The sequence below is a fragment of the Strongylocentrotus purpuratus genome, unplaced genomic scaffold (assembly GCF_000002235.5).
Source record: "Strongylocentrotus purpuratus isolate Spur 01 unplaced genomic scaffold, Spur_5.0 spur5_contig_844, whole genome shotgun sequence".
Taxonomy (NCBI): Eukaryota; Metazoa; Echinodermata; class Echinoidea; order Camarodonta; family Strongylocentrotidae; genus Strongylocentrotus; species Strongylocentrotus purpuratus.
Window position 1 is genome coordinate 710,756 of NW_022145551.1, and position 11,400 is coordinate 722,155.

Genomic DNA, 11,400 nt, shown 5'->3' on the forward strand with positions numbered 1-11,400 from the left:
ATAATAATAATATAATAATAATCTTTTAAAGTCCACTCCAAAATTTATTAAACCGAAACGGAAATACAGATAGAGAGAGAGAGAGAGAGAGAGAGAAGAGCCTGAAGAAAGAGAGAGAAGGGGTTGATGGGGATCGAGTGAGGGTGAGAGAAGAGAAAATTAAAAGTACAGATTTACATTACTTTAATATGGAGATAGATAGATAGAGAGCAAGGTGAATAACGCAGAAACTTGATTTTCCCATCAAAAAGGAATCTCAAGAATAGAAAACTGGCAGCCCAGATAAAATGAACAATCAACCTGAGAAGGCAGGAAATATTAAACTGCCTGACAAAAATGGGAATAAACCCGAACTCATTGAAATAAGGCGAAGTCCCATGAAATACAGGTACTATCAATTTCAAGGGTGAAATACAGGAGACAATAAGTACATTACAAAAACAAGGATAACATATCGTGGCATACAGGCGCGTACCCAGGGGGTGGTTTTGGGGTTAAACCCCCCCCCCCCCTCGAGTTTTTTTTTATGTGTATGTTTTATGTATGTTTTTTTGGAAAACACCCCCCTTTTGATTTTAACCCCCCCCCCCCCTTGAAAAAAATCCTGCGTACGCCACTGGTGGCATATATGCACGTCTGATGGAATTAATAGCAGCAACTACTCTGCACTGAGGGTGAGAGGCACTTTCCGCATCATCACCCAAGTTGAATAGAAAAATTTCTAATATCAATACACGAAGCTTTATAAATAGATCATGCGAAGCCGATCGTGACAGGAGTAAAAAAAATTGAGGACTTGGCATTGTTATTCCTAGCTTCTAGCTCCCATTCAATACCGAGCATGAAAACGTAATATTTACCAACGCATCATATAGCTGCAGTACAGTCAGGGGCTGCAGTATAGACTGTTAATTTGCATACCCACCACGCTTGTAATCTGGGTGAAGTGACAGAGTAATATTTCCAGATCCGTTCCAGATCATACCTTTGTGGAATATATGCGGGCTATTCTTCTTTACGGAGCATATAGTATCTGACGGTGAGTTGTATTATTGTGGCGTGATCGTAAGCATGCCCCTTCCTATCCTATCCGTATTTGTTGTTGGTGCATTTAGATATGGCAGGGCGAAAAAAATTGAAGCATTTAATACTATTACCTCAGTCACACCAACGAGACCGACACGAAACCGACAACAATTGGAACAAAAAATAATACATTATACCACAAAATGGTCAAGAATCTGTTGGTACGGAATCGGTTTGGCGTTGTGACTGCCAGTAAGACCAACAGAATGAGAAGGATGAATAGACGAACAAAATGAGAAGAGCTTCTGGAAAGAAGTCTTTCTTTAATCTACTTTTCATAACTAATAAATGCATGAAGGTAATATCATCTCAAATCTTATTTTTGTGTTGATGGAGTACATATCCCCTTATTTCCGGAAACTAGCCTCTATATAATTATATACAGAATATTGTCAATTGCAGACGATTAATATAAAATTGGAAAATGTATAGAAAGCTGTCGAAAGCTTTCGAAATATTTTCATTTCATGTTAAAAGTTTGATTACCATGATCCTGAAACTGATCACTCTAAGTTATATTTACACCATTACCGTGTCGTTGTGATGCCAACGATAGCAACGAAATGGTAGAAATTTGTATTTTGAGAACGTATTCCTGTATTCAAAATTAACTAAAAAAAAACAAACTTATTTTCAGATATATTTGATTTATTTTTCAATGTAGATTTAAGGAATGCACGGGTATGCCTACCAGGAGAGTTGTCATGGCAACAAAAAGAAGTAGAACTAGTCATGCTTAATATCAGATTATACAGAAAATTATGAATATGAGCACTTTAGAATGGTGACGATGAGCCGTGTACTATAATTTATTTAAGAAACGGGGGGGGGGGGGGGGGCCTTATGGCGAAACAGACTTCATGTAATGCTGGAAACGCCACGATGCGATTGAACGACGTATCATGTATGTTGCCATGGTAATGGTTAAATTGATACAGTGACGGACTATGTTTGCTCTTAACAAATTATATGTCTACCTAAAACAATTATCTCTTAATTTGGTATAGGCGTTCACATATACTATTATCCAGTGGCGGATCCAGGGGGGGGGGGGGGGCCCGGGGGGCCCGGCCCCCCCCCCCTTGAGAAAAAAATCATGTAAAATCACGTGATTTTTACCTTTTTTGGGGGTTGGGCCCCCCCCCCTGGCGCTCAAGGGGGGGGGGTGCAAATCGAATTTTTTTTTTGAGGATAAAAAAAAAAAAAAATGTGCTCATTACCCCCCCCCCCCCCCCCCCCCCCCCCCCCCTGAGCGACTTTTCGGCCGGCGCGATTTTCAAATTTTCGGGAGCAAAAAAAAAAAAAGTTGGGCCCCCTCCCCTAAGAAATCCTGGATCCGCGCCTGCTATTATCTGCAAAGGTAATGGAAGATTTAATTGCCTCTCGAGTCCCAGCCAGGAAATGAGCACTCATCGTCCATTTTATATTTATTTACAAAAGGAAACACGATGAGTTTTAAACGGAAATTAATCCTCCCGGATCCATTAAGTTGGATTTTTTTCTTCAATTAAAATCTTTATTCAAGTTTTATAAATTTTTTTTTTACAGTGACCATATGCAAGATAATGGTTAGGACGCCTAGAAAGCAGAATTATGCTTGTTATCGGGGCCCTGTAGAAAAACAAGAACAAAAAATGAACGTAAATAACAATTAAAAAAACTTGCATAAGACAAACACGCACATACACATAAACACACACATACACACCCTCATATTGCATCAAAGAAAGAGTATGATTAAGGAGAGAAAAATATGATAAGCGAAATAAAAAGAAGAAAGGGAAAAGAAGTACTTACTCAGCCACCTTCTTTGAAAAATACCTTTTTTGTACATCGATTTAAATCTGGTAAATTTAAAACTGTACCTAAGGTCATGATTCTTTGAATGTACTTTGCAGGGAAAATGGCGCTACTTTCGAAGGTTTCCTTTGATCTTGTTATGGTGACCATGGTGACTGTTATCCTAGCTGGCCAAGGCGTTACGAAAGCACAAGGTGTGTATATTCTATATTTATCAGATGTAAAATAAACAAAAGTATTTTTGTTTGTAGCAAGTATTTAGAATAGAAGCCATATCATAGAGATGTGTAAGGCAAGTGATCTAGTTATCTCGAAAAAGAAGAAAAAAAAGGCGAAGAAGAAGAAGAAGAAGAAGAAGAAGAAGAAGAAGAAGAAGAAAAAGAAGAAGAAGAAGAAGAAGAAGAAGAGAAGAAGAAGAGAGAAGTAAAGAAGAAGAAAAAGAAAAGAAGAAGAAGAAGAAAAAGGGGAAGAGAAGATGTAGAAGAAGAGAAGGAGGAGGAAGAGCAGGAGAAGAAGAAGAAAATTTAAAATCACGTTGCATTAAAAAAGTGAATAATACATTTTTAGAATAATTTTCCAACAGCTCAGGTAATGATTTGAAAATAAAATATTTATCACTACGTATTTATTGAATAGAATTTTTTACCTCATTGTCTTATTCAACTTATTCTGAAAATTCTCTTTGTAATACTTTTACCTCCCTGCCCTCCCCCCCCCCCCCCCGATCTCTTCAAAATATACTCGCCTTTCCACTCTCTCCACCCCATTTTCTCTCCTACTCTACTCGATCTCTCTAAATATTTTGCCCTAACTCTCTCGCTCCCCTCTCTCTTTTTCTCCTTTTTTTTGTTCCCGTCTCTTTCTCTCTCTCCTCCTTTCTTTCGCTCTCTCTCTCTCTCTCCTCCCTCTTTCTCTCACTTCTCCCCATCCTCCCATTTTTTCTCTCCCTCTCTCTTTTTATTCTCTTTTTAGGTACCAATGAAAGCAGCCTCAGTGCAGAAGGTCGGTTGATCAGAGACCTGATTGACACGGGCTACGACCCTAGAGAGAGACCGTTACGTAACAATCGCGATATAGTCTATGTTGATGTGCTATTCGTCTTGTTCGCTTTGTTTGAGCTGGTAATTGATTAATAAGTATTTATTTATTTAATTAATTCACCTATTTACTTGTTCATCTATCAATGACTTATCGGTTGTATGATTGGTTAAGCTATTCTTAAACTCTTTATTTGTATTTCATATGGGATAGTTATACCAAAGGCTTCATGATTATGTAAATGTCTTAAGGGCAAAACGAATCAAGCTAGACTGTGTTATAAGAGTTCTTATGAAGCTCATGAAGACATAAAATGGCTGGTTTACAAAGCTTTTAGCACAAGATGCTTTTACTATCGTTTTGTGACGATCGGAACGTGCGGCAAACAGGTGACTGTGTTAATACGCACTTTTGGTAAATGGAGGGTTAATTAAAATAATGAACGGATGAATTGCTTGGTTTGTAAATTGATTCATGTTGTAACTTCGTGAGAACACTGAAATTTTAACGAATCATTAATAATAAAGCTAGATTGGCTTGTTCAGACATGCTTAATTAACGTGTATTCACCTTTCTTCTCGGGCTCCTTAGTATGCCCACATAGCTTATCAGAAACACCATTGCAATGGTTTGATTTGCTGATAGACTAACAAGTCAGTAGCCCAATGACGACTGTGGGAAGACTAAAAATAATCATTTTTTAAAAATGTTAATGCAATTAGCATTTAATTCCGAAAGTGATATTTCTATTTTTTATTTATATTTTGCTAGGATGACCGTCGGCAAGTTGTCAGTGGTTCGGCTTGGGTAGAATTGGTAAGCAACGTATATTTTTTTCTGGCTTCCATAGAGAATGTACAGCAGTGTCAACTACTATTTTACACTATTTAACTATTTTACTTAACCCATTGCCTACTGGAACCAGGTGGCCCCTGTATTAAGCCTATGGCAATGAGAGAATTCAGTAGCCAACGGGTTAATTATTGTTCAGGTTCATGAACTCCCCCGACGATTTGATGAGATCTACCTAGGCACCATCATAATCTGTTATAGTTTATTGGTTCCGTAAAGTATAATTTCTATTGTTAATAAAGGATGATACTATTTGTTAACTTTGTTTAATTTTAATAATACTAATACTAATACTATTTCGTTCTGGTATAGCGCATTATTACAACGTCCTTATATGCGCTTCCAAAGAGCTTTGGGAATTATTACCCTAGGTTCAATAGCTTTAGCTCCAGCGGCCGTTATCAGCGCAAAGTGTATATATTTCAAGGAATAATCCTACAAGGTATACTCTTTTAGTACCTCACCTGGATAGAGTGACAAATGTAGACTAGCGTCTTGCCAAAGGACGCTAGTTTTGTGATAGGGGTTCGAACCCCTTACCTTGAGGTTAACAGTCTGGAGACTTATTCACTGGACCACAACACATCTATGCTTTGTTTAGACTTATTCTATAATTTGTCACTTATAGATGTGGAAGGATCCACGCCTGTCATGGAATGAGAGCGAGTATGACGGGATTCAGTATCTTAACCTCGACCCGGAAACTATTTGGATGCCACGGGTCATCATGCAGAATTCGTAAGTGTGGACTCCTCAAAACGATCACATTATCACATTAAAATTAGCTCTACGCCTATGGAAACTATATTCGGATTATGTCATTGTAATGTTCGGCATACTTCAAAAGGCGAAGCACAAGCCTACGCCTATATGTAGGTTCTTTTGCCTTAATAAGTATGTTGATTTTCTGAAACGTCTGTTCGATCTTTTTTTCATAAACAGCCTATATTCCTTAAGTATTTCAACAATTTTCATTAGAATGGCCACAACCAAAAGGAACTTCAACTTTATTTGAATATATCCCTTTGAAATAACTAAATTTGACCTATGACTAATATTTATCTCTGTCACATGGAAGACGCTCCATATAGATATAATGATCACACAACATGTTTTCATAATAAAGTATGTTTATATAGTTAGTGGCCTAAAATGATGCACAGTCAAACCTGTCTATAGTGACCGTCCGAGGGAAACACAAAAGGTGGTCTTTGTAGACAGGTTCCTTTAGTACACGTTTCCATGAGAAACCATTTCAAAGGAAATAAAAAATTTGGCCTTTGTAGACAGGTGGTCACTCACGCAGGTTCGACTGTACATTATAATAATTATATTAATGTCCCCTACCCGACAAGACACCGTATCGTACTACATCATATTTTTATTTTGAACCCATGCAGTGCCATGGAATCGGTGGAAGACCCGTTTGCCATGCATCGCAGCTACGCCATCATATTCTCTGACGGTTACATCCGGGTCACCGTACCAGCCCGTTTCGTCACATTCTGCCTCACCAACGTGGTCAACTTCCCCTTCGACAACCAGACCTGCACGGTGACCGTCAGCAGCCCGAGCATGCCCGGTGCTTCCTTCACGCCTCGGAACCTGGCGTCGAAGATGGGCAACGTTCCGAGCAACCAGTGGGAGGTGGGGTTAGGCGACGTGTACGAGACGGTCCACATGGACCCCAGAATCAACATGAACTACTCCAAGATTCACTTTGAGATCACGCTGACACGGAAGTCGTATTACTTCGTCATTAACCTCGTGTTGCCGTCGTCCCTGATCAATGCAATGTCGCTAGTTGCGTTCTGGGTTCCCCTGGACTCGGGGGAAAACTCTCGACAGCAGTGTCGCTTCTCCTCGGCGTGGTCGTCTTCCAGATTGTCGTCACAGACATGCTTCCTGTCAGTGATGGCGACATGCCCTTGCTCGCCCGCTACATTTTCGTCAACTTTCTTGTGTCATGCGGATGCCTCCTCAGTTGCATAATAAACTTCAACATCTACAAAAGCGCGCGAAAGATACGCGGCCGTTTCTGGCGCGCTTTCTGGTTTGGTTTCCTGGCAAAGATCGTCTGCGTACGAAACGACTTCGGCAAAAAAGAAAAAGAAACTGTTGCGAATAGTCAACCAAAACTTGGGGAAATCGGCTCGGGGCAATTGATTTGGCGATACAGACATGGGAGGCAAATACCAAACGGTAGTATCCATAGCAACCGGTCCAGCCCTCCTCCAAGTAGACCATCATCCATTGATGGAGACAGGCATCCCTCTACAAACGGCGTTTCGTCAGGCGCAGGAAAGCAGCAAGAAAAGGATAATGTAAAGGAGGTTTGTACATTTTATTACTTGATTGATTGTTTTAATTACTCACCTTTATTGAAAGTGTGTAAATGATCCTCATGTTTATATTATACTTACTTTAAGAACTATTCCCACTATATTAATACCAAAAAAAAAGAGAAAGGAAAAGAAAGAAAAGGCGATTTACACTCTATTTCCGTGGACGTACTATGGTTCACATTGTTCAATCGGGAGGGGTCTTTTCAATACAAAAGACGTCGGTAGACATTCAGTTTTGTGGATTTTCTTTTTTAATCACAGACTTTTTTCTTTTTCTCCTTTACAATTATTCAAGTAAGGACAAAAAATGACAGAAATTATCATTATACTTGGTATAACACTGTCAAAGAGAAAAGGGAGTGGGGCTCAATTAAAAAAAAGGTTAATTCGGCAGGTCACAAATCAATATTCACTTAATTTTTAAGCAATCCTAAATCCAGAATATCATTTGGTTTTTAGTAAATTATTGTTACTTTAACTTGGTGCTGCCTGTACTTCATTTAAACACATGCAATCAACATATCTTTGAACCGTTGCCCGAGTACGCTTAATATTCCTTTTTTTATAATCATTTTACAGGAAAGGACGGAAATGGAGGTCGTTGCGGAGATCGTCAACCGCCTCATCTTCATCATGTTCTTAATCCTGTATTTAAGTTTTCTTATATATTGGTTTGTGATGCAGAATTTCCCCTCGTCGCCTATTTGGACTTGAACACAAAACGTTTATGTTATCGGTCACAGCTGCAGCTGCAGCACCGTCGTGTCAGTAATTTGTTGTCAACAAACTAAAGTACGTAGATTTGATGTGATATTATGAACTAAAATTTTGATTGGAGTTGGAAACACTGACAGTCATGACAATGTGTTTTTCACACCTATGCTGCATGGGTAATGTGGAAATGCAGTAACAATCATGGCGTGAAATAGTAACATGCTATTTTAATTATGTTTTAAAAAATCAGGAGGTTTGTGTATATAGTAGAAGTAGAATGAATATAATAATAATGATAATGATAATGATAATAATAATAATTCATGTAACGAGAAGAATAAAAAGAAGGAGGATGAAGAGAAGAAGACGAAGAAGAAGAAGAAGAAGAAGGAGAAGAAGAAGAAGAAGAAGAAGAAGAAGAAGAGAAAGATATAAAGAGAGGGGGAGGATACTAGAGAGAGGTAGAGAAGGGAAGATGAAACAGAGATGAGAGATCGAGAGCAGAGAGAGAGAGAGAGAGACATAATATCTTGAGTGAGGGGGAATATCAGGTGACGAATTGAAGAAAAGTAGATGCGATTGAGCGATAAGGTCATGGTTAATTTGAAATAAGATAATGTTAAATTATCATCCTTTATAATATCTCTCCAACAACCCCATTTTCTATATCCCCTTACTCTCACTATCAGTATATAATATGGCCCTCGATTACAATCTGTTACCTGAACTTTACCGTTGAGATACATTAAGATGTACCAAAAGGTAGTCTCAGCGATTATTGTGATCTTGCTTTCTCCCTTTTCCAATCGGTTTGTTGTTTATTAACACTTCTCTAGCTCTCTACAGGACAAGTGATATACATGTTTGATACCATAGGCATAGCTATGATTATGTCATTATCTTTTATAATATTGTTATGAACATTATGCCCAATCTTTGGATATAGATGAATACTATGTTTACGTTAAGTGTTATATGTATATAAGTAATCGTTCCAATACATTTTGGTTTTTGTTGTATCAGCGCTTTGATCAGTTTTGTTGTACAAGCGCTTAATATAAGAAGTTATTATTATGTTTACTGTTGTCATCATATACATATACATCATCACCACCACCACCACCACCATCACTATCATCATCACCATCATATCATCATCACCATCAATATCATCATCACCACTACCATCACCGCCACCACCATCATCCATGCCATCATCAACCCAACCAGTACTTCATCATCAACGCCACCGTCACCATCAACATCATCATCATCCTCATCACCACCATCATCAACGCCACTATCGACACCATTTTCATTCATCGTCACCATCGGTCTCTTCCTTACATGGTGCCTACTCATTCCTGTCTTTCGTTTTACCCATCTTTTCTTCTTTTTTCCTTCCTTCCCTCTCTGTCTATCTCCCTCGATCACTCAATCTCTCCTCATCTCTTACACTGTCTAGTTTCGCCTTGTGGATTATCAATAATAACTATTCGATTCACGTGTAAAATGTTCTATCACGGCTACTAAAGTTACCTCTTTATTCACCCTGTTTGTATCAAAATAAACATATACTGGTGCAATATATACATACAAAAAATCTTGTAAAAAAGTATGTTAACCTATGTTATACAATCTTAAGAAATATACATGACGAAGAAATACGTAAAAATTAATTATAACCGCTGGATATTATTGAAATAAAAAACAAACGCATCTAAAATTTCGAATGAAATTATCACTATTCATTGGTAGTTATTCTACATCATTATTGCTTGCTTTTACTCGCTGCACAACACTTTTACTTTTTTGTCGACGATAATACAGAATGGGGATGAGCCGACCACATTCGGATTTTTAAAATGTAGCGGTTGTTTTTCAAGTAGCCCCTGTCTATCATATATGTATGTATCCTTGTGTACATTATTTCTACCATTTAAATCTAACTTTTTGTATATTTATTTGTATTTGAAATCTAACAACAAGTTTTGGTTGCAATAAAGAAACGAAATATGCATTAGAACGCACACAATGTCGCCAGCTGTAGGTTATTTGTCATAATTTTTTTTATCACCTACTTCAGTCGAATATTGTGGCCTTTCCTTCCGAAATGTGCCGACAAAATCTTCTATATTTATAGGGGCACTTTCAACTACCCCCACCGGCCCCACTCGAAAGATATAACTATCAATATATTAATTATGATCTCCGACTGATTCTAACGTTACCGTTATCATTTTTAGGTTTGACTATATACTGCGATACTCTTTTTGGCTGTACATAATGAGATCTCTATTGTACTGTATAATTTCCTGACTTGCTCTTTATTTTAGACAAATTATAATCAAGATACCAGAATAAAGATTGTAAATGATGAAGGCTTCATCATATATTACAATACAAGGCCTTTATGGGTAGATATGATGGCATTATCGGCACACGTGATTGAAATTCACAATCTAGAACTATATCACCTCTTGAATTAAAGCCTGTCTGCACTAGTTTGGCCAGGAGGAATTAAACCTCCCTGCGTGGTCTCTGGCAGGTGGTTATCTCATCAAATAAGCTCTCAATTAACATGGTTGGGAAATGTTGGCTATAAACAGGGCGTAGGCAGTGCGGTCCTGCTTAAGGGAAACCTTACCCCAAAGAATTATGCTGAAATATGAGATGTATTCCTTTCTTTTGATGCCCAATATTCCTTACAAAAGTGTGCAAGAGATATAAATGAAAAACATCTTGACATGATGTAATGCCTTTTAGCATGACATGGGCGCAGCCATTTTCTTGATAATGTGTTACATGATAAACGTAACGTAAATATAGTACGTCACGTTATCAAGAAAATGGCGTTGCCCATGACGTGCTGAGAACTGTTCATTATGCTAAGGATATCTTGCCTCTCCCATACACTTTAATTGGTGGGGAACTGTGTAGACTAATGGGCAAGAATATAACACCCATACCAGAATAACTAGTTATTCCTTGGGGTGGGGTTTCCTGTAAAAATATCCCTTCCACAGTATGTCCAAACTTCCAGATTTATACATATTTTCCACAACAGCTCCTACCAGTGGCGGATCCAGGGGGGGGGGGGGGGGCCCCCGGGGGGCCCGGCCCCCCCCCCCCTTGAGAAAAAAATCATGTAAAATCACGTGATTTTGTACGATTTTTGGGGGTTGGGCCCCCCCACCCTGGCGCTCAAGGGGGGGGGGGGGGTGCAAATTGAAATTTTTTTGAGGATCAAAAAAAAAAAATGTGCTCACTACCCCCCCCCCCCCCCCCCCCCCCCCCCCCCCACTGAGCGAATTTTAGGCCGGCGCGTTTTCAAATTTTCGGGAGCAAAAAAAAAAAAAAAAAAAATTGTGCTCTGTACCCCCCCCCCCCCCCCCCCCCCCCCCCCCCCCCCCCCCCCCACTGAGCGACTTTTCGGCCGGCGCGATTTTCAAATTTTCGGGAGCAAAAAAGAAAAAAAGTTGGGCCCCCTCCCCTAAGAAATCCTGGATCCGCGCCTGGCTCCTACCCCTCCGGCTGAATGTCACTATTTTGGATACGCCTTTGA

General features: G+C 39.0%; 1 protein-coding gene across 1 annotated transcript; it reads left to right on the forward strand.

Annotated features, from left to right (window-relative positions):
* Nucleotides 1-739: 739 nt before the first annotated feature.
* On the forward strand, nt 740-7,952 carry LOC583477 (acetylcholine receptor subunit beta-type unc-29). Its single transcript, XM_030990304.1, is given in 8 exon segments — nt 740-1,039; nt 2,985-3,080; nt 3,859-4,007; nt 4,696-4,740; nt 5,405-5,514; nt 6,177-6,592; nt 6,595-7,109; nt 7,701-7,952. Coding segments are annotated over 7 exon segments (1,461 nt in total). The 5' UTR covers nt 740-1,039; nt 2,985-2,989; the 3' UTR covers nt 7,836-7,952.
* Nucleotides 7,953-11,400: the final 3,448 nt, after the last annotated feature.